Source organism: Panthera onca, chromosome X (assembly GCF_046562875.1).
Source record: "Panthera onca isolate mPanOnc1 chromosome X, mPanOnc1 haplotype 2, whole genome shotgun sequence".
In the NCBI taxonomy this organism is placed as follows: Eukaryota; Metazoa; Chordata; class Mammalia; order Carnivora; family Felidae; genus Panthera; species Panthera onca.
The window spans coordinates 18496234-18524208 of NC_138357.1; the positions used below are offsets into that span (position 1 = coordinate 18496234).

Below are 27975 nucleotides of genomic sequence, written 5' to 3' on the forward strand. Positions count from 1 at the left end.
GAGTGAAATGTATATATGTGTGTGTGTGTATATATATGTGTGTATATATATGTGTGTGTGTATATATATATATATATATATATATATATATATATAAAGAGATTTCTGAAGCTTCATTTCCATTTGGGCTCTTGCAATAACATCATTCGAAAGAGGAAGCAGAAGCTTTGAAGGGAACGCTTACACATTTTATGGATATCCTGCTTCCACCCAAATGAAAAACTACGTCCCATTACACACATTTTAAGTGGCACACAAAGAAAGCACAAGAAACACTGATTTGGCTCCAAGATTTGCCTCGTGAAAGGCTTTTTTTTATTTTTTCAAGTTTTAAAAAAACTCCTCTGTCAAGCTGTCAAGGGTACTTGATGTTACAGAAGCAAAGTGCTTCCTAAGCAACTCCAGGGCCCTGTTATTTCTTGCTTGCAGGGTCTTCTCAGCTCTCAGTTCGTTCTTGATGGCATCCAGCTCCTCGCGGATCTTTTCCATCTCTAATTCATAATACAGTTTCATTTCTTCCTTCAGGAGTGCGTTTCCAATCTCAGTTTGACGCTTTAGTTTCCTGATGGCTTCTTTTAAATCTCTGTTCTCTCGGCTCAGCCTGTGGATGACTTCTTTGGCTTGCTGGAGCTCTTCAGTTAAGTTCTGGACGTTTGTTGCTCTTTCAGATAGGTCATTTCTTAAAGCTTGGAGCTCCCAGTCTTTCTTTGAAGCTTCTGTCCCTGTGTCCTGAAAATTCAGGGATTTTGCACAGACTTCTTTTTTGGAGTTCAAGAGTTCTTTTTCGGCATTTTCAAATTCCTCTTCTATTTTTCTGCATTTCATATTAAGTTCTTCCAGTTCTTCGTTCAAAAGATTCAGGCGAAGTTTTGGAGACATTCCTTCGGTAAATTTCTTCTTCGTGTCGTGCCACGGGAGGGTTGGTAATTCCTTTGTAGTCCAGGTAGAATGATGTTCCACGCTAATAACCCTTTCTTCGGTCACAACATCCAAATTAGATGATTCACAGGAGACAGAATTTGTGTCTGCTTCATTCTTTGAAATGTTTACCTTTCTCCCTCTTAAATTTGGTTCTTGTTCTTTTTCATTTCGTTGAGAAATAAATTCTTTCCTCTTAAATTTATTTTCTTCTTGAAACTTTCTACTAGACAAATTATAAATTCCTTCTATTCTATTGGCCTTATCTAAAGTCATTTGTTCAGAAGATGATTCAGGCTGAGAATCCTCATCTAGAACATCCTGTGCACTGAAAAAAGGAGCAAACATATTCTCCTTCCAGTGTTTTCTTCTAGCATCCATTTCTCCTGGTACGTCTTCCGATTCCTGAAAAACAAAATACAAAATCAAGGCACACTGTTTGCACTGGCAGCTGGTGCAGTTGAAAGAAACCACTTGTGTTGGCTCACAGGTGAAAGGACCTAAATATTTGAGGGCTAGCTCTCCCTTTAACTCACTGAGTGATGCGGGCTTAGGCCCCCTCATTGATAAGCCACAAACCAGGGGTGCCTGGGTGGCTCAGTGGGTTAAGCGTCTGGCTCTTGATTTCGGCTCAGGTCATGGTCTCGTGCTTCATGGGTTCGAGCCCCATGTCAGATTAAGATTCTCTCCCTTAAGATTAACCTCTTAAGAGATTCTCTCCCTCCTCTCTCTCCCATCCCCTACACACACATGTGCATACACGCTCTCTCTCAAAACAAATAAATAAACGAAGCCAGCTAAGTTCCACAGGCGCTTCCAGCTTTCAAATTCTCTGATGCTACGAAGTATAACCCATCAATTGCCACATTTGGCTATTTATTGTAGACTGAGAAAACGTTTCTATGAGATAGCAACCACACACACGAAAATGAACTGCTTCAAAAGAGTAAATGCGATTTCAAATTAACAGGTTAATATTAAGAGTGGGTTAATACTTGTGCTTCCGACGTGCCTGATTTTTTTCTAGTTCTTTTGGGCTGGACTACCGCTTATTCACTCTTTAAAGTGACTAAAACATCAGGGCTTAATGCAATGTGAGCTGCTTTGGGTAAAGTATACCATGCGGACTTCCTTACGACTAACTCTGCCAACTGCCCTTCTGTCTTGACCTGCAAATTCCTGCTATTCCAGTCTTGGGCTTTGCTTTTAGGCCAGACTGCCAAGAGTACAGAATTCTATCCATTTTGACAGCAATTTCGTGATGAGAACTGAATGTCAACAGTTGAAGATATTAACGCCACCAAATGGGTTTTTCTCGAGACACTGACTCCAAGTGTGGTTTTTAGGTAAAAATGTCACAGGCTAAATCACAACCAACTTTCTCCATTTCTAAAAATTAAAGGATATTTTCTTTGTGTCAAGAGGAGTCTTCCCTATTCAAAGAGAATCCATAACATAACAGCTTTCCTAAGGGACAGAAGTATTTGATCAAATAGAACTACTCCGGAGAGTAGGGAGAAAGAAGGACCCGAGCAACACGCTGAAAGGCCACTGACATCTGAAGCGACCAAACCAGCAACTGCAATTGCTGATATGTTCATTTGCTACAATATATTTGTAGCATCACCACTGATTTTTCTCATGCACACAAATATAATTTTATCTTGGTAACAGAAAATGGCCATTGTTGTGTTTCTTTTTAAAGTAATATTTTCTTTAATATTATTAAAGATTATAATGTTCTATTATTTAGTATGTGATATATATTTATATAATATAAAGATGGTAATATAGTGACTGAGCCACCCCGGCGCCCCTCCCCAGGAGTTTTTTAAACAGTTTAAATGTTAGATTTTCCTTGCGATGGTGAGAGAGTAAACTTGGTATCTATGTGTACTGAACATGCCTAATTTCACCCTCCTCCAAAAAAGAGGGAAGGGATTCAACATCCCCAAAGGGTGCATTCCCCACTGGCAACCACTGGGCTTTGAGGACAGGGAAAGATACAAATACTCAGTGAAGGTGTTAAAATGATCGGTTCAAAAGCCATAAGCCGAGCTTTACTTAGGTTTAGTTAACAAGACCACAGTAAGAAGCATAGACTTGGAAGTTCATTGTATATATTTGCCATTGGAGCATCAGCTCCTTTCTCGTCAAACAGTCCTTTCTGACTTTTATGATCCTACTAAATCACCACCCGGAAGCATCTAGGCTCTGTCTTTTCTTAAAGGGGAAGATCATCCTAATCCTGGTTTCTCTCCTCTTAGAACTACGAATGAAGACGACTGGGAGTTATTATAGTGGTCAGAAAAAAAAAAAAAAAAAAAAAGGAACAGAGGAAAGAGAGAAAACAGTGATGCTAATTGCCAGTCACATTTTTTAGCAGTCAAATTTTCACCAGACAATTCTGTAACAGATACAAATGTTTCTCATCGGGCAGCAATGGGAGAGAGATTACTATCCCTCCTACCTATTTCTGGATGAAAGGTATTGGTGAGATTGGTCAGGAAGGAGGTGTGGAGAGGGGCAAGTGAGGTGAGGCCACCGTATACCTGGAGGTAGCAATAATGACAAACCTGAGACAGAAATCTGGGTGTAGAAAAAGGTTACAATAAGAAACTCTTTTCATTGATAATTTTGCACCTTGAAAAGGCGACTTCTATCTCCAACCCTCTGATAAATCTCTGGCAGAAACATATTTTTTTTTTCCTCTTCAATTTCACTACCTTTCTTCCGAGCCTCTCTCTGTACAGTTTCCTGATACAGTCAGTGCTTTTCAAAGAACTGGGAAGAGTCCACTTATTTTATAACTGAGGCTCTGAGAAGTCAGGTGACTTGACCAAGTCCACACAGGCTGTGTTGGTAAAACTGAGACCCTGTCTCCCAGGTCAGCGCTTGTTTGAAAATTCCTCTTTATTCTTCTGCTAGGTTTCATTCCACAAACTGAAAGAAAACAACCCCACTATTTCCAGAGCTTAGGTAATTTTTAAAGGGCCACAAAAGGAGAGAGGAAAAATGAAGGGGGGAGGGTAAGGAGAATCGCATGTCACATATCAAAGGACAGAAAGAGAAAGGTTTGAAAAGCCTTTTGGAATTTCCCTCCCATGGTTTACACAGGACAGGGTCAAGGGGGCTCTGAGCTGCTTCTTTCTTTCTTTCTTTCTTTCTTTCTTTCTCTCTCTTTTTTTTTTTTTTTTTTTTTTTTTTTGCCTCTTTCATTGGCAAGATATCCTTTAAAGGCCTGTTCCCAAATCTAGTCACAGAGTATGGCAAAGCCCAGACTGGGCGTAAGAGCTGCCAGTGTCATTTTCTCTTCGCAAACTGCACTGTTTGTTTTTTTATGCAGGACGAGTATGACATTAGTATTCTCTGGCAAGGCCAAGGAATATGCTTTGAGACAATGCTGCTCGTCTACCCTGCCATGGCAGCCATTTTGCTCTCAATAAACATGATTGGGTAATTTGTGGCAGCAGAAGGCAGATCAAAGCGGGAGTCATTACTGAAAGGAGAAGCAGGCCTTTCTAGCGGGTCAATTGTGAGCATTTATTACTGGAAGTGCCTACCCACCGCTACACCGGTTACGGAAGGACTAAAGGGTAGGGGAAGGAGGTCCCAGAGAAATGAAAATTTGAAAGAAACAAACAAGCCAGAACACAGGAAAACAATATAAAGTCCCATGACAAAAATAACATTAATAGCCCTCTAAGAGAGCGATCCCCCAGAAGTCCTTGGGACCGTGCTGGTAAGACATGGGTGTCGAGGACTTGGTTACATCTACTCATTTGTGCCCGACGTGAATTAGTATGAGACTCCCGATCCTTCTAGTTAGTGTCTCTCTGAAAACATCGCTATTCCTCCTCCGGTGACTTTCTTTCTCCAGTGGCAAAGCAGTAGGGCATTTTGCTGGAGTAAGTGATCTCCTGACTCTTCTAGAGAATTTGGGAACCACTGATACGATAAGTTGAAAAGAAATTTATAATGTAATGTCATGTAACCTAATTGTTGAGAGCTAAGCAAAGAGCAATCATTTATTACGGATCTTTAGGCAAACCATTCCATAAAAAAACTTATGTAAATGCACAGCTACCCTCGAATAGCTCCAGAAAATAATACACCACTATTTACCGTGAAGGGAGAAACCCACAAAATCATCTCATTTTCATTTTCAAGGTATGGGGCCCTGGGGAACACACTCATATTAAGGTGGGTAAGTGATCAAATATGTTAAATCCAATTAGCTGTTTTCTAAAATATTCATTTTTAAAATCACACGCTTTAGGGAAATTTGATAAGCTCAAAATCAAAGATCTTTTTTCTGTTGCCTTATCTCATCTATATTGGAATTTGATTTCAAAGTTTCAGGACAATCTCTTTTGCATAAATCTACATCTGTCCGCAAAATGCAAGTATTCCCCCAGGCAGGGGCAGGCAGGGAGTGGGAAACAGTTCTGGAAAACCTCCAGAGGCTTTTATCCCCCACCTCGCGAGAGTGCTTCATCCCAAAGTTTGTCAATTGGGAATGCCGGTTGGAAAAGGTCATCCGCAACCTTTGACGGTCAAACTTTTGTCATTACACTCAGCCCCTCAGCCACCCTCTCAGCTAGAGGCGGGGCTTTTAGTCACAACCCAGGAGCAGTGAGGGGAAGACAAAAGGCCCCTTCTTAGCCCAGGGAACTTTCCCCCATTATTCTTGGATGGTTTCAGTTCTCCCAACCCTCAGAAAAACGGCTGGGCCAAAATAAGGAAGGAGGAAAAAAAAGCCTGCTACAAAGAAAGTCACTGGCCTGGCTTCTTTGCTCAATTGTCCGATCTGTTCTCACTTAAAAGCAGTAGTTCTCGACCTTTTTCTTCTGCTTCCACTGTTCCCAGACACAAAACACTCTCGTCGTTAACCATCTCTCCTTATTTGAGAAGACTGTGACTTGCCCCCTCCAGGGGAGGTCTCCATTCTCCACCCTCTTGAGAATCACTGGCTCACGGAAACGTGTTAAACACCCAAATGAGGACCCAAATGAAGTGTCTGAAGTCAAGGTGGGGGGGACATGTGTTAGTGTGCAACACTGTGCGGATGAAGGAAAAGGAAGTTCTTGAGAAAGGAACTGAGTAAGGACTATAGGGAGAAAAGACTGGAGGGCGGCACATCTCCTTGACTCCCACACTTGAGAACTACGGGGAAAACTTACCTTTTCTGAGCTTCGGTTTCTTCGGGTGTAAAATAGGGAAAATATACCTATTTCACAGGTGGTTAAGAGAAATGAATGAAAATGAAAACGGAAGCAATTTTAAAGTCCACTGTAGACAATAGGTTTTGTTGTTTTGTAGGCATTCCTTACCCTCCCTTGGGACCTAAACCAGCCAGTCAGACAACCCACTCCTTCTCCCAAGTTGCCAGCCTGAAATCATCAGATCTCAGACAAAGTCAGTTTGGAAAGAAAAAAAAACAAACAAACAAAAAAAAAAAACAATTAAAACAAGCAGTGGGGAACGTGAAGTCAAATCTTACATTAATTTAACCTGCATCCTCAGGGAAGGTTAGCCTTGAGGCCTGTAAGTGGCTGATGCCTCCACATTTCCGAAGCTAAACTGATTCTAAGGGAGTCTTTTCTGCAACTGAAGGTATTTGCATTTTATCTCCAGTTGCTTTACCAAGAACTTTCCAAATGCCCCAGTGTTTTTCAGAGCCACCAATAACTTCTCAGAAATATCACAATCGGACTACCAGTTTGAATATTAGCAAGGATGACTCTGCACTCTGGGTTTTTCCCATGCTTGTTCTACAGCCTTTCATCATAGTTTTATTTCACCAACGTGCTGTGATCTCCTGGCATCTTATTCACCTCTGTCTCCCGACACACAGTAGCCACCAATAAATATTTGTTGAATGCATGACCTTTAACATTCCTTCCGAAAATTCTATTAATGCTTTGATTCTAAGTGAGTTTTTGTAAATATCTATAATTTCTCCTCTGGTTTCTACAGTCTTCGGGGTAACATTTTAGGAAATGGACTTTTATTTCCCCCCCAAAGTTTATTTGGCTTAGCTAAAGTCTTCAGGACACTTTTGTTTCGTTTTGTATTTTCATGAGACTTTTTCTGATAGCCTGCTGCCAACGCAGACTGATGATCTAGCTACAAAGTTGAAGATTTCTGTTGGGGTGAGGCTTTGCGCAGGTAAACACCAACAGTAACAAGTTACCAGCCAGCACAACTTACACTCTCTGTGATCCAGGGTCTTCTATTGGATGCCGTTGTCCTCCTTCCCCAGCTTGAACTGAAAATAAAATCCCCACAGCATAATTAGGAAATATAATTAACCAGAATACCCCAATCCGTGTGTATATCTGAGATGTAGCTTAAAATGACAAGCGATATACTTAGAATGCCGTGTGGCCTATCTAGAATGTGATGCCAGACACTCGGAAGCAAGTTTTCTTTTTAACTTGTCAGCCCACTTTCCCAACTGTTATGCCGCGAAGTCTCCGGTCCCCGAGCGAGGGAAGTTATCAAATAGGACAAGAATCATGGTGGCGTGTTATTCACCGCGGTATCTCCCGGCCTTTAGCACCTACCAAACAAATGAGCCACCGCTGGTGGCCGCAGCAGCATGCTTGTCACTAATGAGCGTGCCAAGAGCCACGTTAGCAAAGGGCTGGAGCCCAGGCCTTGCCTGCCTCCCTCCCTCGGAGTGCGGTTAATTTGTAAAATCATCAAAATGGGAAGTGACCTCGATTTTTGCCTTCGTCTCCCAGGGTCCTAACATTTGAGCCAAGCGTCCACTTCATGGGACAAACTGTCTTCCCTATTGTTCGGCAGATACTGAAAGTGAAGCAAAGTACCATTGAAAAGTGGGCCCCGGTGAACGGTTTGCAAGCCTCCAATTCTTTGTTATTAGTGTGAAACTGTTCCTTCTAGAAGAAAAGGTACGGAGTCACCTTAATTCCAAAGGCTGAGTACTTTATTAGTATGGAAGTCACATTCGTGCTATAAAGCTGTATCTATGCATGCATAGTTAGGGGGTTTTCTCGGTAAATGGTTAACAAACTCCTGCCATCGCTGCTTCCAGTGGGGAGAAGGGGGCTCGGGTCTGGGCGCTACCTGCCACCTCCCCGGTCCCCCTACCCCGTGGCGGGAGGGGGGGGGGTCGAGGGGTGGGGGAGCGGGCGGAGGGCAGCGGGCGAGGCCCGACCCCACTCCTCCTTCCGCGCCCCGACGCCCACGCCCCGTCCCCTGGGCTCCGCGGCGCTCGCCAGCTCCCGGCCCGGGCCTCGGAGGAGAGCGGAAAGCCGCAGCGGGGGGTCGGGGTGGGGGACCGGGCGCCCCGGGCCCGGGGTGACTCTGCGGCGAGTCCGGGGGAGCCCCCGCGCTCCCGCGCCCAGACGTACCTGAAAGCGTGGGTGGGGTCCGGCGGGCTCTGGCTCCCCTTCCCCGAAGCCAGCCACCACTGGCGGCCGGCAGCCCTGGGCTCGGCGCTGGCCACCGCGACCCGGCCCGGCCGGCGCGGGGCAGAGCCTCCGCAGTGCAGCGCCAGCGCGGGCCGCGCCGTTGCCTAGCAACCGGCCGGCCGGATTTAAAGGGACCCGGGCGCCGGGGGCCCCGCGCGGAGCTCAGGGCGCTGCCTGCCGCCACTCAGGGCCCGCCCGGGCTCTGAGCATGCCCGGTGGGGCGGGCGCGGCGGCGGCGGCGGCGGCGGCGGCGGTGGCGGCGGTGGCGGCGGCTGCTGCTGCTGCTGCTGCTGCCCGCCGTCCTGGGGAGCTCAATCGGCGGAGGACTGGGTCAGGGTGGGAAGAGGCGAGAAAGTGTGAGGCGGCCCCACCCACTGTGGGCTTATTACGGAGGGTCTCGGTGACTCACAAAGGCACCTGGACGCCGTGACTGTGGGGGGAGGGGGGAGTGGCACGGGGCTGATCCCTAGGCCTGTCCTTTAGTAGCATGGCGTTGAGGACGGTTAGCCGTGGAAGGTTAGCCGGGATGTGCTTCGGCGTCCCTAACAATGTGGGAACGGCACGCCGCCGCCGCCGCCCCCTCGCCCGCCCCTGCCCCTCTGCACCTGGGCTGGCGGGAAGGTCTGCCTCTGGCCAGGGTTCGAAGGGCCCGCGCCGGGAGAGCATTGTCCCCCGTGGTGCCCCTGTGGGAGACCGGGCTTGTGTCTCAGGTAGCTCGGGTTTCCTCTTTATCACTCGGGAACTTCCCCAAACCACCGCTGCACCCACCTGAGGCTAAATTCTAGGTGGAGGCACTCAGTTCGACACCAGCTTCAAAGTTGGCCCCCAGCTTCTGGGATGGGGTTGGGGGAACAAGCCCACGTCTTTCATTGGGTACTAGACTCCGGTCACGGTATTTGGCTGAATACATAAATGTCCCCCTCAGTCATCGATCAGCCTGGTTGCCCACCGCCGATTGTTCCGTCACCGCGTTGGTCACCCACACTGATGACACGGCGTGGCCATAGTCTCTCTCATCTGGACCCAGCTGAGACTGACCAAAAGATAGACCTGGCGAGGGTTGTGGGGCCCGCAACAGAGCGGAACTCGGGTGTCCAACAGGGTAATAATTGCGCCTTTTAGGAAAGCTCGTATCCTCTGGCAAGCATGAAGGTGAAAGGAAACATTGACTCCGGAATCTCAAGTGAAAGATTAAAGCACGTTTGCAAGGCGACAGCGAGGGACCCACTTAGAAACAATACCAGGATACATTTCAAAACTTTGAAACTTCTTGAGAACCGGATCTAACAGGTGTTTGGGAGCTGGCGAGGTGGCACTCAGATGCCCTGAGGCCTGCTTCTCAGTCTCCTTTTTCCTCCTTAGAGATCCAAAGTCAACAAGGGTTGGAGGCAGGAAGCGGCCTAATGTCAAGGGTGTTTTGTTATGGACCCCGTCAGAATTAGTTTGTGGGTCGTGACAAAACCTCTTTTCTTGACATTAAGTCTCCGAAGTGCCTTGCATTTGTCATTTCTGTTTTAATTATTTGGAAAGGTTTCCATTTATTTTTGCTTGATATGAGATCCCTTATTAACGGAATAAAAGAATCTTAATAGCTCTGTGCCTCAGTTTCCTTGTTTGTATAATGGGGAAAATAACTGTTAATATTTTCAAAACCCTGACAGCAAGGCCTGACACATAGCAAACCCTATATAAATGTTTCCTGTTAGTATTACAATATCTTGTCCTATAAATTCATTAACCTCCTAAAATATAAACATGCGGAGGGTGATAACTCGGGGTGTGCTCCGAGAAGTGGAATCTGAAGTCTCGAGACTCAAATTCCAAATCTTTATTTCAAATGGACTTCCACACTCCCATTAGGCAACCCCACTCCACTCTCATATCCCGGAAAGAATGCACAAAGGGTTACTTTGGTCTTTCTGTAATTCTATTTTTAAATATGGTAGGTCGCTCCTACTCAAAGTATCAAATGGCAGACAATCAACAACAGAGAGGACAGAGAGTTCTGTTACTTGAAGATACTGCAGACTTGTAGATAGGTTTTCAAATATGGAAGTCGGAAAACAGGGTACTATCCTCTGGAAACTTTATCAATATCGAGGCAATGAGGCACATGATGATAACAGAATCACATAGTCTTACAATAAAGCTCAGCTTTTTTGTTTCATCAAGTAGGAGATTGAGACCCAGAGAAATCATGTGATGTACCCTTTGAATCACATAGCAAAATAAGCTTCTTTTCATTTCGCCGATGAATGAGCCTTGTTTGAAGAACCTCAAACCTGGGATATTTGCCCCAAGGCAATGAAAAAATACACACTTACGGGTATATGTTGTATGTCGATAATATTTAAATTATTCACACAGATAACAATAGCTAACTTTTCTTACACCCCATCACCTGTATATCAAAAGATTCTTTTGGCTCTAGCTTCATAATGTATCCAGAATCTGGTGGTTTCTTACCATCTCCGCCATTACCACCCTGATCCTGGTCTCCGTCATCTCCCGACTGAACCAGTGCATTAACCTCCTAACTGCTTCTACCTTTGTCCACTGTATTAGCTTCCTAGGGCTGCTGTATCAAAGTATCACAAACTGGGGCGGCGGGGGGGAGGCTTAAGACAACAGACACTTATTCTCTCACCGTTCTGGAGGCTAGAAGTCTGAAATCAAGGTGCTGGCAGGGATGATTCCATCTGGAGACCCTGAGAGACCATCATCTGTCTCTCCTAACTTCCGATTGTTGCAAGCAATCAGTGGCCTTTCCTTTCCTAGCTCATACACACATCACTCCAATCTCGGCCTCTGTCTTCACATGGTGCTCTCCCTATGTGTCTGTGTTATCTCCACAAAGCTGGCAAACGTGTGTGTGTGTCTGTGTGCCCAAATTCCCCTCCTCTAATAAGAACATCAGATGTTGGATTAGAGCCCACTTTAATCCAATATGACCTCACCTTAATTTGATTACATCCACGGAGACCCTAGTTCTAATAAAGGCACATTCATAGGGACTGAAGGGTAAGAACTCGAGCTTATCTTGTTTTTGGAGGGGGGACACAGTGCAACCCACAACACATACCAACCATTGATTCTCAACACACATCCAGACAGACCATTATAAACTATTAAGTCAGGAGGCACTTGAGTGGCTCAGTCAGTTGAGCGTCTGACTTCAGCTCAGGTCATGATCTTCCTGTCTGTGTGTTCAAGCCCCACATGGGGCTCGCTGCTGTCAGCACAAAGCCCGCTTCGGATCCTCTGTTCCCCTCTCTCTGCCCCTCCCCCACTTGTGCTTTCTCAAAAATAAAACATTTAAAAAATAAACAATTAAGTCGGATCATGTTACCACTCTACTCAGAAGCCTACAAAGGGTCTCAATTTGACCTGCAGTAAAAATTAAAATCCTTATGATAGCTATAAGGCCCTATAGGATTTGCATTGCTAATGCTACTTTCTCTCTTCCTTTTCTTTCTTTTTTTTTTTAATTTTAATGTTTATTTATTTTTGAGAGAGACAGACAGACAGACAGAGGGTGACCAGGGAAGGGGTAGATAGAGAGGGAGACACAGAATCGGAAGCAGGCTCCAGGCTCTGACAGCTCAGAGCCCAACGCGGGACTCAAACTCATGGACCGCGAGATCATGACCTGAGTTGAAACCAGACGCCTAACCGACTGAGCCACCCAGGCGCCCCTCTCTCTTCCTTTTCTTACATTTCTCCCAACTCCTATTTATTCATGTAATGATCACTGTGCACTTCAATGTGCCTGAAATTGGGCTAAATGCGAGATAGCCAAATGTGACAGCCAAATGTGATAAACGCAGTGATGGAAGTACTTACAAAATTAGGATGGGCTCAGATGAAGAAGTGGTCAATCAGATGCGAAAAGGGTTCGAGTCAAGAAGTCTTAACCTCCTTGGAAGTTGAACCATCTGAGTTGGATCTTGAAAGATGAATAATAGTTCCCCAGGCAGACAGAAGAGATAAAAGCAGAGGGAACAGCATGTGCAAAGGCACAGAAGCATGAAACAACGTGACAGTTTGGAAAATCCAAAATAATTCACATTTCCTGGAGTTTAAAATGCAGGGCAGTGGATGGGAGGAGCCAGAGAGAAAGAGCCCACAGAAAAAGGTAATACTTGTCAGTGAAAATTATTTTGGTTGAACAAATTAAAATATTTGAAGATCCAAATAGATGCATTCATACAGTTGATTTACCTTACGAAATCATTCCATTTGGCTCAGAAAATATTTACTGATTTGTCTGCAGCATTTCAGGTAGTGTGCTAAGTACTGGGTACCCAAAAATTAGTAAGATCAATGAACCCCAAGCACAAGAAACATGAGAAAAACTACACCAAGGTATATGATAATCACATTGTTTAAAACCAGTGATGGAGAAAATCTTAAAAACAGCCAGAAGAGAAAAAAGACACATTACATACAGATGATAGGAGATTTCTCATCAGAAAAAAGGCATGCCAGCTGACAGTGGAACATCTTTAAACTAGTGAAAGAAAAAGAAGTCAGCTTAGACTTCTTCGCCAGGTAACCAGATCTTTCAAAGCAAAGGCAAAATAAAGACTTTTTCAGATATACAAAAGCTAAAAGAATTCAGCCCCAGAAGATCTGAACTCCAAGAAATGTTAAAGGAAGTCCTTCAGGCCTCATATAGGATGAAAATCTGGATCTTTATAGGGACATCTGGCTGGCTCAGTTGGAAGGGCATGTGATTCTTGTGCTCAGGGTTGTAAATTCAAGCCCAATGTTGGGTGTAGAGATTACTCAAAAATAAAATCTTCTAAAAGATCTGGTTCTAGGGGTGCCTAGGTGGCTCAGTCAGTTAAGCATCTGAATTCAGCTCAGGTCATGATCTCCTGGTTCCTGAGTTTGAGCCCCGTGATGGGCTCTCTGATGTCAGCACAGAGCCCGCTTCGGATCCTCTGTCCCCTTCCCCCCCCACCCCCCGCCATGCCCCCGCTGGCTCTCTCTCTCTCAAAAATAAATAAACATTAAAAAATAATAAAATTAAATTAAAACAAATAAAATAAATTTAAAAACCTGGTTCTACATGAAGGAACACAGAACACTGGAAATAGTATGTGTATTGGTATGAAGACTTCTCTCTTACTCAAAAATGATTTTAAAAATTATCAATATTTTGTGGGTTTGTAGCATATGTAAAAAAATATATGACAAAAATGGCACAAAGTTTGGGAGGGAATAAATGGAAGCATAGTATTGCATGGTTCTTATACTATATGTGAGTGTTATATATCACTTGAAGGTAGAATCTAATAAGCAAAGTATGTATACAAATAGTTTTCCCTTTGCTTCCTTCCAATATACACAAATTTCAGTTACCACAGTCTAGTTAAATAACATCAGTCTCTCAATTTTAGTCACCACAGTGTATTACCTGTGAGGGAGTGGATAAAGTACAGACTTTGCCACTAGCTCTTTGGGCCACAAAAAAACATGTAAATGACAGATGTGTTTCACGATCCTTAACCAATCACATCACTTCATTCAAAGTTTGCTGGCAACTGATCACTCCACGGCTGTTACTCAGTTCATCCACAAATAGCAAAGTGTGTGGTTGTGTTGACTCCTTGAATCCCAGTGATAAATCCAAGTGACATTTTATACAAAAAAAAATGATAAGAAAAAGAGAGAATTGGCCAACAATTCTTCTGCATGTGGACATCCAATTGTCCCTGCACCATCTACTAGATCCTGTGTTACACAACTTGATTTAAAACTTTTTTTGATCTCACTGTTTGTGTGATCGAGCCCCGTGTCGGGCTTCTCACTGTCAGGGCAGAGCCTGCTTGGGATTTTCCCTCTCTCTCTCTCTCTCTCCTCTCTTTCTCTCTCTCTCAAAATAAATAAATAAACATTTTAAAAATTTATCAAATAGTAAAATCCACCTAGGAAATAATTTTGTGCCTTTTTCATACATTCTATTTCTTTGTCTTTCTGTGCTGATTTCCAAATAATTTTTCTTTCTTTCTCTCTTTCTTTCTTTCTTTCTTTCTTTTCTGAGAGTGACGCACACACAAGCAGGGAAGGGGCAGAGGGAGAAAGAGAGAGAGAATCCCAAGCAGGCTCCACACCCAGCACAGAGCCCGACACGGGGCTCAATCTCACAACCATGAGATCATGACCTGAGCCGAAATCAAGAATTGGATACCTAACTGACTGAGCCACCAAGGTACCCAGAATAATTTCTTTTTTTAAATTGAGGTGTTATTGACATGTAACATGATATTAGTTTCAGATGTACAGCATAATGCTTTTTGATATTTGTATATATTGTGAAATGATCACCACAATAAGTCTAGTTAATATCTGTCATTACCACACAATTACAAATTTTTTTTTTCTTGTGATGTGTTTTCACTCATATGTGGATCTTGAGAAACTTAACAGAAGACCATGGGGGAGGGGAAGGGGGGAAAAGTTACAGAGAGGGAGGGAGGCAAACCATAAGAGACTCTTAAGGACTGAGAACAAACTGAGGGTTAATGGGGGGGGCGGGGGAGAAGGGAAAGTGGGTGATGGGCATTGAGGAGAGCACGTGTTGGGATGAGCACTGGATGTTGTATGGAAACGAATTTGACAATAAATTGTATTTTAAAAAAAAGAACTTTCCGTTTTCTAATGAATTTCTTTGGCAATGTCTTTGGATTCACTAATTGTCTAATTAATTGGGTTTAATCTGCTGTTAATCTCTTCCATTGATTGAGTTCTTAATTTCGATCATGATTTTTTTTTAACTTCTAGAAGTTTGATGAAATAAGTTTTCAAATATTCCTTAGAAATCCTTGTTCGCTGCACACATTATTTATTTATTTAAACATAATAAACGTAGTTCTTATATTCTGTGTCTAATAACTCCAGTTCTCACTGGTGGTAATTCCGTTCTCTGGCTCTTAACTTTTTTGTGAGTTGCTCACTTTCCTTATAAAATCAGCTGAATAAATTTTTCAGATCTAGGACAAAGGTGAATTTCTTCAGCCAAGGATCTATGTCTGCTTTTGCTAAGAAACATTAGCAGGCCGGGATCACTTTAAATTTATGACTAGAGATTTCTTGAGTCACCCAGGCGGTGTGAATTGGGGCTGCATGATGACAGCTTCTGGGCCAATCTTTTTCCTCTGTGTCCTGCTTGGCACCACTTAGGAAATACTCCTTTGTAGTCCCCTGGGGGAGTGCGAGAGCAAGCTAAGGTCTCCTTCATGAGGGTTTCTTCCTTTTGGACATGAATTTCATGGGAAAAGAACTTCTATTAGACTTTCCACCTTTGACGGGGCCCTGAGCTTGTGTCTTTTACCCCTGTGTTTTGGGTGGCTTTTGCAAAGCTGAAATCCTCAAACTCCCCCAAATACCACAATTGTATTTAGCACAAAGCCGATTTCGTTGCTTCGCTTCACTGTGTTCTCACAGTCGCTGAGGTTTTATCCTGGTAATTCCTTACCTTGCAGGTCTTTGAGACTTTTAAGTAGATGTTTTCTCATCTATTAACCAGTCCTTTTTGTTGTCTTCGGCATTGAAAGCCTATACTCCCTCGTTGGCCCACTTCGACAGAGCTTCTGGATCCACTAAAACTCCTTTTACAGAGGTCAGAAAAGATCACTGAGCTGCCATATCAATTTGACATACCTTTCATTCCTATCTAATTCAACCTCTCCACAGTTTCTGACACACCTGATTATTCCTTCCCTCTTGGAACTGGCTTCTGGCTTTCACAACACCTCACTTCCCTACACGCCTCCTGAAGGACCATTCCTCGGGGCTCCGATCTGGGCCTTCTCATGTCTAGATTTCCTCTGCCACCATTCTGCCTTGAGCCCCGTCACTGGATGGCCTCTGCTCATTCTGCTCTTCAACCAATCCATTGTCACTATAGCAACCAGAGTGATCGTTTAAAAATGAAACTCTGGGGACACCTGGGAGGCTCAGTAGGTTAAGCCTCTGACTCTTGATTTCAGCTCTGGTCATGATCTCACGGTTCATGGGTTCGAGCCCTGCATCAGGCTCCGAGCTGCCAGTGACTGGCCTGCTTGAGATTCTCTCTTTCTGCTTTGCTCACTCTCTCTCTCTTTCTCTCTCTCAAAACATAATACAATACAAGAAAAAGAAATAAAGAAAATCTTTTAAAAAATGAAAACTGCATCATGTCATTTTGCTCAAGTCGAACCCTACAAAATACTGCATTTGAACTTTAGGTAAATTCCGAACTGTTTGACATTACCCACAAAACCTTGAATGATCTAACTCCTGCCTATATATCCATAATTATCCCTTTATATGATACTGAAGACAAACTGACTTTTTCCAGTTCTTCAAATATGTCACACTTTTTTTCCATCTCAGACCCCCCTTTTTTTTTGCAATTTTTTTAAAGTAGGCTCCATGCCCAACATGGGGCTTGAACTCACAGCCCTGAGACTGAGGTGCATGGTCTACCCATCGAGCCAGCCAGATGCCCCCCCACTCCCCCTGCTGCCTCAGATCCTTGACCCTTGCTGTTCCCTCTTTCTGCAACATTGTTCCATGCTTTTTGCATGGCTCACTCTTATTCATAATTCACATCTCACTTTAACTCTTCCTTCTCAAAGACTTTCCTTGAGCATCTAATCCAAAGGCATCTTGTTCTTTTCCTTTAGAAAATGTATCATGATTTGTGATTAAATATTTATTGTCAGTTTATTTATTTGAGGTCTATTCCCTCAATTATCTTTCAATGTCAGGAAGGTAAGGGTGCCCAGTTGGCTCAGTCCATAGAGCATACAACTCTTCATCTCAGGGTCTTGAGTTTAAGCACCATGTTGGGAGTAGAGCTTACTTTTAAAAACTGTCAGGAAGGTAGAGACCCTATTTGGTATCTTCCCACTCTATGCCCAGGACTTAGCACTGTTTTTGACACATAACAGGCGTTCAAGAAGCAGACCTACATGAAAAGCACAATTATGGCGTCGCCTGGGTGGCTCAGTCGGTTAAGCCACCGACTCTTGGTTTCGTCTCAGGTCATGATCTCACGGTTCGTGGGTTCAAACCCCATGTCAGGCTTTGCTCTGGGAGTGTGGAGCCTGCTAGGGATTCTCTCTCTCTCCCTCTCTCTGCCCCTCCCCATTCCCTCTCTCTCTCTCTCAAAATAAATAAATAAACTTTACAAAAATTTAAAAAAAGAAAAGCACAATTATAATGAGAAATTCCATGTTGCTCACAGAATTAGAACCAAGAGGTATGAGTTACATGACAATAATCCTCATAGAGATCAGGCTAGAATAAAACACATCTGTCAATGGATCTATAATGCTTAAAGCCATATAGCCTACATTACTTTCCCCTTTCCTCAACAACTCAACCCACGGCTTTTCATTGTTATCTACACTTTCGTTAAAGCAAAAAAATAATCATCTACAAATAGTGTATTTCTCATATTGGCTCTGAATTTCATTATTTGGAACTCTGAAAACATTCTCCTACAGATCCAACATTATACACACTGGATAGGTTCCTTTGTTTAGTACATAATGTTTAACGCATAACTCATTTATGCATTTAAAAATGTGGGCGGAACTAGAGTGTATTATGCTAAGTGAAAGAAGTCAGTCAGGGAAAGACAGATATCATACGATTTTACTCATATGTGGAATTTGAGAAACACAATAGATGAACACAGGGGAAGGGAAGGAAAAATAAGATAAAAACAGAGAGGGAGGCAAACCATAAGAGAATTTTAAATACAGAGAACAAACTGAGGGTTGCTGGAGGGGAGGTAGATGGGGGGATGGGTTAAATGGGTGATGGGCATTAAGGAGGGCACTTTTTTTTTTTTTTTTTCTTTTTTTTTTTTTTTTTTATTTATTTTTGGGACAGAGAGAGACAGAGCATGAAAGGGGGAGGGGCAGAGAGAGAGGGAGACACAGAATCGGAAACAGGCTCCAGGCTCTGAGCCATCAGCCCAGAGCCCGACGCGGGGCTCGAACTCACGGACCGCGAGATCGTGACCTGGCTGAAGTCGGACGCTTAACCGACTGCGCCACCCAGGCGCCCCAAGGAGGGCACTTTTGAGATGAGAACTGGGTGTCATATGTAAGAGATGAATCACTGGGTTATCCTGAAGCCAAGACTACACTGTATGTTAGTTAACTTGAATTTAAATTAAAAAAAAAAAAAAAAAAGATAGTTCTAGGGGTGCCTGAGTGGCTCAGTCAGTTAGGCATCCAACTCTTGATTTCAACTCAGGTCATGATCTCACAGTTCCTGAGTTCCAGCCCTGCATAGGGCTCTGTGCTAATCACACAGAGCCTGCTTGGGATTCTCTCCCTCTTTCTGCCCCTCTCCTGCTCATGCTCTCTCTCTATCTGAAAATAAATAAATAAATTTTAAAAAATTATTTTAAAAAGATAATTCTTAAAAAATATATTAATTGAGCATTGGAGTGCCTGGCTGGCTCAGTTGGTGGAGCATGGGACTCTTGATCTCAGAATTGTGAGTTTGAGCCCCATGTTGGGTGTAGAAATTACTTAAAATAACTTAAAATATTTTTAAATTTTTTTAATGTTTATTTTTGAGAGAGAGAGAGAGAGAGCCAGCAGGGGAGGGGCACAGAGAGAAGGAGACCCAGAATCCGAAGCAGGCTCCAGGCTCTGAGCTGTCAGCACAGAGCTCGTTGCAGGGCTTGAACCCACGAACTGCGAGATCATGACCTGAGTGGAAGCTGGACACTCAACCGACTGAGCCACCCCAGTGCCCCTAAAATAAAATAAAATGTTAAAAAAATACATTGAGCACTCAGGGCACCTGGGTGGTTCAGTGGGTTAGGCACCCCACTTCGGTTTGTCATGATCTCACGGTTCGTGGGTTTGAGCCCCATGTCCGGCTCTGTGCTGACAGCTCAGAGCCTGGAGCTGCTTCGGATTCTGTGTCTCCCTCCCCCTCTGCCTCTCCCCTGCTCACTCTCTCTCTCTCTCTCTCTCTCTCTCAAAAATAAATAAATTAAAAAAAAATTTTTACTCTCAAAAATAACATTAAAAAATTTTTTTAATTAAAAAAAAATTAATTGAGCTCTAATTTGTGCCAGGAAATGTTCTAACCCTGATGATAATAATAATAAATAATAAATAATAATGAAATAGACAAAACTCCCTGTCCTCAGGGTATCTTCTATCTTGTATCCATATGATAAGACAGAAAAGAAAGAAGTAAAATATCCGGAATGGTAGATGGTGATATAGGCTCCCTTGAATGAAGGACCAAGAGAGGGGATGGGGGAGGGCCGACTTAGCTTATCGTTAGTGGAATCTGTATCCTAGTGTGTTAAAAAAAGGATTTGAGGTAGAAATTATTTATAGAACCTAATGATCATAAATGAAATAATACCAGAAAAGACTGTCAACTGAGAAAGTGTATAAAAACATACTTCCTTCTCTACAGCAGTAGGACAGGCAAAGAACGACTTAGACTTTTAAGTCACTGACAAGCTCTCACGGCCTGGGACGGGGTCTCCAAAAAGGCTGTGGCTGGAAAGGGTAAGAGGCCCAAAGCAGTGATGGAAATTCCAGGAAGGAAGAAGTAAGGCGTCAAGAAGGAAGGCACACTTCTTGCTGATGGTATGAACTGCCGTGGACAAGCAGTCCCACTATTCAGTTGCTACTTGGCTGTCATTTGTCCCCTACAATTATGACTGTTCCTGACCACGATCTGTTTCTTATCTGGCATAGTACAGTTGTATAACGTTTCCCTTGTTATTCTATCCCCCCAAATACTTAATTTGAGGAGCTTTTCTAGTAAACTGAATTGTCAGTAACGTAAGGAAGTGGCAAAAAAGATCCCTTCAGTTCCCTACCTGTACCATCAAAATTTATATTAAAAGAATTCAGATAGCCAGTATCCTACTCTGGCTCCCTCTCTCTTTGCCCTCCCCTGCTCTCATGAGCACTCCCACTCTCTCTCTGTCAAAAATAAATAAACATCATTTGTTTGTTTATTTATTGATTGATTTTTGACAGAGAGAGAGTGGAGTGGGGAAGGGGAAGAGAGGGAGGGGGAACAGAGGATCCAAAGCGAACTCCGTGCTGACAGCAGCAAGCCCCGACGTGGGAGTCAAACCCCCAAACCGTGAGATCATGACCTGAGCTGAAGTCGGATGCTCAACCGGCTGAGCCACCCGGGCGCCCCTATTTTTTTGTGTGATTTTTAAAAGATTTTCTAGGGGCGCCTGGGTGGCTCAGTCGGTTGAGCGTCCCGACTTCGGCTCCGGTCACGATCTCCGGTTTGTGAGTTCCAGCCCCGCGTCAGGCTCTGTGCTGACAGCTCAGAGCCTGGAGCCTGCTTCATATTCTGGGTCTCCCTCTCACTCTGTTTGCCCTCTCCTGCTCACGCTGTCTCTCTCTGTCTCTCAAAAATAAAATAAACATTAAAAAAATTTTTTTTAAATAAACATTAAAAAAATTAAAAAAAAAAATTCTACATACGAGATAAATCCATAATGTAAAATTTCCCCCAAAGAAAAGCCTCAGGCCCAAATGGTTTCATGAAAGAATTCTACCAAATGTTTCAAGATTTAACTCCAATTTTGCACAATCCCATGCAGAAAATAGAAGGGGAGGGAACACTTCCCAATTCATTTTGTGAAGCCAGTATTCCCTCTGATACCCCTCCATGGATACCTCAGTGGGGAAGGGAGAGAGAGCCGAAGCTTGCCATGGGCCTGCAGAGATGAGAGTCCTGGCTCCTGGGGCGCCTGGGTGACTCAGTGAGTTAAGCATCTGGCTCTTGATTTTGGTTCCGGTCATGATCTCACGGTTGGTGAGATGGAGCCCCTCACTGGGCTCTGCAATGACAGTACAGAGCCTGCTTGGGATTCTCTCTCTCCCTCTGCCCCTCTCCCCCCGCAAAAATAAATAAATAAACTTTTTTTTTTTTTTTAATCCTGGCTCCCGATTTGGCTTTCTCTGACACCACCTTGAGCCGGGGGGGGGGGGGGGCGGGACCACAGTTTTTCCTGTGATGTTTGGCTAGAGTAGAGCATCAACACAAAATGTTTTCTGTCTTGCTAGGTCGCCTCTCTCCTGTTTTTTTTTTTTTGGCTAAAGAGGGCACATGTTTATTGGGGCTCTTTGGGGCTGTTCCTGTTAGCATTTCTGGGTTGCCAACTTCTTCATCTCCATGTCTGAGATATATGAGGCAAAATAATACCCAGGGAACTCAGCGCCACATTGTTCCTCAGGTCCTGAGATCCCTAGCCCGTATGATATGTCTGCTTCTATTCAACCGTCAGCGTCTTCTCATGTTTGTTTTATACATAATGTACAGGATTTTCATTTGTACCTAGAGGGAGAAATAGGGAAAAATATGCCTACACCATATTCCTGGAAGAGGAAGTCTTCTTGATAAATTTGTTTTAAACAAAGGAACTTTAATTCTCAAAGTTTCTTATATTTTAAATTATAGTGTGCTAAATAAATATTCAGATCACTCTATTTCTTAAATTTCTTTATGCACTTATAAACAACAGTAAAAGGAATTTTAATATCTTGGTAAAAAATGCTAAGAGCACAGAACATCGTTACTTTGTCGTGAATCATTAAGATCTCTTTGCACAGTTCAGCTCCCATGGTCATTTTTACGGTGCAACACTACTATGCAAAGAGAGAACTTCCTGTACTATACACCCTAAAAAGCGAGCATGAAAAGAATTAACTACAAAGAGTTATAATTAATAAGTTAACAAGGGAGATGAGACGTAATAATTTAAAATACTCGGTTAACCCAAAGGAATGCAGAAGAAGGAACAAAGAAGATATGGGACACATAGATGACAAATAGTGAAAAGGTAGACTTAAACTCAGACCTATCAATGACCATATGGAATAGAGATGGTTAATACACCCTGATTAAGAGGCAGTGCTTTTCAGGGTACCTGGCCGGCTCAGTCTGTGGAGCATGGGACTCTTGATCTTAGGGTTGTGAGTTCAAGTCCCACACTGGGAGCAGAGATTACTTGAGAACAGAATGTTAACATAAAAACAGCAGTGATTGTCATACTGGATAACAAAACGAGATTAGTTAATGCCACTTTCAAGAAAGTTTTGGGGCACCTGGTGGCTCATTCAGGTGAGCATTCTACTTTTGATTTCGGCTCAGGTCGTAATCCCAGCCACGGTCATGGGATTGAGCCCTGAGTTGGGCTCTGTACTAAGCATGGAGCCTGCATAAGATTCTCGCTCTGCCCCCTCGCCTCCTTGTGCTCTCTCTCTCTCTCTTTCTCTAAAAAGAAAAAAAGAAAGAAACTTTAAATATAAAGATGAATAGGTTAAAACTAAATGAGCAGATAAAGATACTGTGCTAATAATAATCAAAAGAAAGCCGAAATGGTTCTATTAATATCAGGCAAAGTAGATTTCAGAATAAAACTATTATCAAGGATAAAGATGATCATTTTATAATGATAAAGGGGTCAATTCTTCAAGATAACATAAAGCCTAAATATTTATATGCCTAATAACAGAGTTTCAAATTACATGAAGCAAAAACTGAACTGCGAAAAGAAATAGACAAACCCAGAATTATAGTTGGAGACTTCAACACCCTTCCTCAATAAATAAGACAAGTGGACAGAAAATCATTAAGGCTATAGAAGACCTGAACGACATTATCAGCTAATTTGCCCTAATTGATAGTTACAGAACACTCCACCACTAGCAGCAGAATAGATATTCTTTTTAAGTACACACATTGACCAAGATAGAACATATCCTGGGCCATAAAATGGGTCTCAATGCATTTAAAGGGATTCAAAGTATGTTCTCTGATCACAGTGGAACTAAATTAGAAATCAATAGCAGAAAGACATCTGGGAAATTCTCAAATATTTAGAAACTAAATAACACACTTTTAAGTGACACGGGGGTCAAAATAGATTCAAAAGGATTTTAAAAATATTTTGAACTGGGGGCACCTTGATCTCAGGGTGGTGGGTTTGAGCCCCACATTGGGTGCAAAGATTACTTAAAAAAATAAATAAACCTAAAAAATTTTGAACTGAATCAAAATGAAAACACAACACATCAAAATGTATGATGGGCAGCTAAAGCAGTGCTTAGAGGAAAATTTAGAGCAATAAATGTCTATGTTAGAAAAGAAGCTAGTTCTAAGGACTTGAATCAATTACTTCAACTTCCGACTTAAAAACCTAGAAAAAGAAGATCAAATAAAACTCCAAGAAAGCAACCTCCCCCCCCCCCGCCATAATAAAGATTAAAGTAGAAATCAGTAAAATAGAAAAATATGAAAATAGAGAAAATCATGGGCACCTGGATGGCTCAGTCAGTACAGCTTGTGGCTCTTGATGTTATGGTCATGAGTTCGAACCCTACCCTGGGTGTAAAGGTTACTTAAATAAATAAACTTTAAAAAATAAAAATAGAGAAAATCAATGAAATGAAAATTTAGCTCTCTGGGAAGTTAAACAATACTGATAAACCTCTAGCCAGATGGATCGCAAAAAAAGAGAGAAGGAAGTGCCTGCCTGGCTCAGTCTGTAGAGTATACAACTCTTGATCTTGGGGTTGTGAGTTTAAGCCCCACTTTGGGTGTAGAGATTACTTAGAAATAAGTAAATCAAATAAATAAATAAATATTTAAAAAAGAGAGAGAAGACACAAATTACTAATATGAAATGAGATGACACCACTATAGGTTCTACAGATATTTAAAAGACAGAATGTTATGAACAACTTATGTCTATAAATATAATGACTTAGGGGGTGCCTGGCTGGCTCAGTCGGGGGAACTTGTAACTCTTGATCTCGGGGTTGTGAGTTTGAGTCTCATGTTGGGCGTTGAGATTACTTAAGTTAAAAAACTCATGAAATGATCATAATAATGGCCAGAAAAGAAACAGAAATAATAAAATGCTTCTCTTAAAAAAATTCACTAACTTAGATAAAGTGGACTTCTTTCAAAGAAGCCACCTACTAAAACTCACTCAAGAAGAAGTATATAAGTTGAATAGCTCTCTATTAAAGAAATTAAACTTACTAAAAAGCTTCCCACAAAGAAAATTCCAAGCTCAGATGACATTCCAGGTAAATTCTACCTGCCATCTAGAAAAGAAGTATTAATTCTACACAAACGCCTTTAGAAAATGAAGAAGCTGGAATACCTCCAAATTCATTCTATGAAGCCAGTATTAATCTGATACCAAAACTATACTAAGGAATCACAAGAAATGAAAACTACAGACCATAATCCCTCATGAACACAGATACAAAAGTTCTTAATAAGATATTAGTATATCAAATTAAGCCAACTATTTAAAGGACAATGCACCAAGGTTGGGAACACTCGAAAACCAATCAATGCAGGGGGCACCTGGCTGGCTCAGTCGGAGGAGGGTGCAACTCTTGATCTTGGGGTCGTGAGTTCAAGTACCACATTGGGTGTAGAGATTACTTAAATAAATAAATATCTTACAAAAGAAAATCAATCAATGTAGCTCAGCAACAACAACAACAAAATCCCATATGATCATCACAACTGATGTAGAAAACTTATTTGATAAAATCCAACACCGATTTCTTTTCAAACAAGGGTCTCACATGTTTATTTCTGAACCCACCTACTGATACAGAAGCATAGTAACAAAGAAACATTATTTCCCCAATAAAACGTGTCTATTGTTCAGGTAGCAGGGGGGTTTACAGAGGGAGAGGAGAGGAACACGTGACCTTCATGCAGCATAAAAACGTGTGCCCTCTCATGTGCGACCCCTTATAGACCCAGTTTGGTTCTTCTCCAATGCCTCCTCTTGGAGTTGTACCTGATTTTATTACCAGTTTTCATCCCAGTCTACTGGGGAATGGAACGATTCTGCTTTTGTTTCTTGGTTGGGAATTGCTTGATCCTGAAAGTCTTGTTAGAAGACATGGTGAGGAACAGTCAACCACACACACTACAATGGCAGAGAAAAGGCTCTTTTTTTAATAACAATTTTTTAAACTATTTCTTAATTTTTTTAATTATTTATTTATTTTTTTTATTTTTTATTTTTGAGAGAGAGAGAGAGAAAGAGAGAGAGAGAACGAGCATGAGCAGGGAAGGCGCAGAAAGAGAGGGAGACACAGAATTCAAAGCAGGCTTCAGACTCTGAGCTGTCAGCACAGAGTCCCATGCGGGGCTTGAACTCATGAACCGCAAGATCAAGGCCTGAGCCCAAGTAGGATGCTTAACCGACTGAGCCACCCGGTCGCCCCTAAAACTATTTTTTTTAAGTTTATTTATTTTAGAGGGGGGGGGGGGAGGGAGACTATGAGCAGGGGAGGGGCAGAGAGAGAGAGGGAGAGAGAGAATCCCAAGCAGGCTCCTTGCTGTCAGCTTAGAGCCCAAGTGGGGCTGGACCTCACAAACCATGAGGTCATGACCTGAGCAGAAATCAAGAGTCAGATGCTTAACCAACTGAGCCCCTAATAACAATTTTTAAAGGCTTTTTTTTTTAATAATCTTTACACCCAAAGTGGGGCCTGAACCCACACCCCGGGATCAAAAAGTCATATGCTCCACCAACTGAGCCAGTCAGATGCCCTCCAACATCCATTTCTGATAAAAATTTCCAGAAATCTAATAATAGGAGAAACCTTCTTCCACCTGATAAAGGGCATCTACTAAAACCTACAGCTGATATTGTCAATGGTGAAAGGCTGAATGCTCTCTCTCTAAGACTGGGAACGAGGTAAGGATGTCTGTCCTTTCCATTTATAGTCAATGTATTATTAGAGTTTCTAATGAGCGCAATAAGGCAAGAAAAAGAAAAATTTTTGAGATAGAAAAGAAGGAAGTAAAACTGTTTCTGTTCTCTGAGACATAATCATCTTTATAGAAAACCCCACTAGAAGCTACAAAAAAGTTATTACAACAAATAACTGAGTTTAGCAAAGTTGTGGGATACAAGATCAATATCAAAAAAAAAAAATTCAATTGTAGGGATGCCTGGCTGGCTCAGTCAATTTACTGAGCATGCAACTCTTGATCTCAGAGCCATGAGTTCGAGCTCCACATTGGGGGTAGAGATTACTTTAAAAAAATATTTGCAAAAAGAAAGACTCACTTCTACTTAGTTATCAGTTCTCTCCAAATTGATCTACATGTTCAACACAGTCTTAATCCAAATCTCAGAAGATATTTTTTTTGTGGAAATCAATAAACTGGCTCTAAAATTCATATGGAATTTTGAAAGACTGTGAATAGTGAAAATAACTTCGAAAAAAAGGACAATGTTGGAGGACTAGCATTATTTGATTTCAAGACATGTTATAAAGCTACAGTAATCAAGAGTGTGGTATTAGAGTAAAGACAAATAGATCAATGTAACAAAATACAGACTCAGAAATGACCCACATATATAGGGGACAACTGATTTTTTACAAAGCGCAAATACAACTCAGTGGGTAAAGGATCGTATTTTCAACAAATGATACTGAAATATTTTTGCTGTTGTTGTTTATTTATTTAGGGACACCCGGGTGGCTCTATCCGTTGAGCATCTGACTTCAGCTCAGGTCATGATCTCACGGTTTGTGAGTTCAAGCCCCCCATCAGACTCACTGCTGTCCCCTCCTCTCTCTGCCTCTCCCCGCACTTGCAGAGTGAGGGGAGGGGCAGAGAGAGAAGGAGAGAGAGAATCCCAAGCAGGCTCCATGCCGCCAGCACAGAGCCTGACTCAGGGCTCCATCGTACACACTGTGAGATCATGACCTGAGCTGAAATCAAGAGTCAGACGCTCAAGCAACAGAGCCACCCAAGCACTCCTTTCTTTCTTTCTTTTAAAATTTTTATTTTTAAGTAATCTCTACACCCAACGTGGGACTCAAACTCACAACCCCAAGATCAAGGGTCACATGCTCCACTGACTGAGCCAGCCAGGTGCCCCAGGAGGCATAGGTTTTAAAAGCTTACACAATGAGGGGCGCCTGGGTGGCTCGGTCGGTTGAGCGTCCGACTTCGGCTCAGGTCATGATCTCACGGTCCGTGGGTTCGAGCCCCGAGTCGGGCTCTGTGCTGACAGCTCAGAGCCTGAAGCCTGTTTCAGATTCTGTGTCTCCCTCTCTCTGTGACCCTCCCCCGTTCATGCTCTGTCTCTCTCTGTCTCAAAAATAAATAAACATTAAAAAAAATTTAAAAAAAAAAAAGCTTACGCAATTAATATATTTTATTTGCAGGGAAAATTTTCAGCATCTTTTTCTATTGTTTCAGATCCTAGGCATGGGTTTTGGTTTTAAGGCAAACAATAGAGTAAGGTAAAAAGTGAAAGGAAAAGTCTTCCTCTGTCTTTGTCATACCCTAATCTTGTCTCTAGGCATCGCCATCATTAGTAGTCTCTTGCAAACTCATCCTCAAATTTTCTACAATATGCAAGCAGAGAGAGAAAGAATTTTTTTGTTTACTTTTGTTCAGACGCCAAGGGCATTACATGGAAGGTAAGGTCCAGTACAAATAGACCTCCTTTATTCTCTTTAACAGCTGCATGCTATTCCTCTGGCTGATGTACCTTCATTTATTTCACTACTCAGTCATGGATATTTAAGCTCTTTCTAGCTGT

The 27975-nt window shown here is 42.5% G+C and overlaps 1 protein-coding gene and 1 pseudogene across 2 annotated transcripts; both read right to left on the minus strand.

Annotated features, from left to right (window-relative positions):
* Window positions 1-279: 279 nt before the first annotated feature.
* On the minus strand, window positions 280-9309 carry CCDC160 (coiled-coil domain containing 160). 2 transcript variants are annotated; one of them, XM_081794322.1, is made up of 3 exons: window positions 9129-9309; window positions 7132-7189; window positions 280-1323 (listed from the first exon to the last, which is right to left on the minus strand). In XM_081794322.1, the coding sequence occupies exon 3, from the start codon at window positions 1297-1299 to the stop codon at window positions 331-333; it is 969 nt and encodes a 322-aa protein (XP_081650448.1). In that variant the 5' UTR covers window positions 1300-1323; window positions 7132-7189; window positions 9129-9309; the 3' UTR covers window positions 280-330. The 2 variants fall into 2 exon arrangements, with proteins under 2 accessions (XP_081650448.1, XP_081650447.1); XM_081794321.1 differs by lacking the exon at window positions 9129-9309 and adding an exon at window positions 8301-8385.
* A 15842-nt stretch (window positions 9310-25151) lies between these two features.
* On the minus strand, window positions 25152-25307 carry LOC145714075 (large ribosomal subunit protein eL39-like; annotated as a pseudogene).
* Between the last annotated feature and the right edge of the window lie 2668 nt (window positions 25308-27975).

Bases quoted from the DNA above. Each gene is read 5' to 3' on its own strand.
- CCDC160 (XM_081794322.1), bottom strand. From the start codon at position 1,299: ATGGATGCTAGAAGAAAACACTGGAAGGAGAATATGTTTGCTCCTTTT.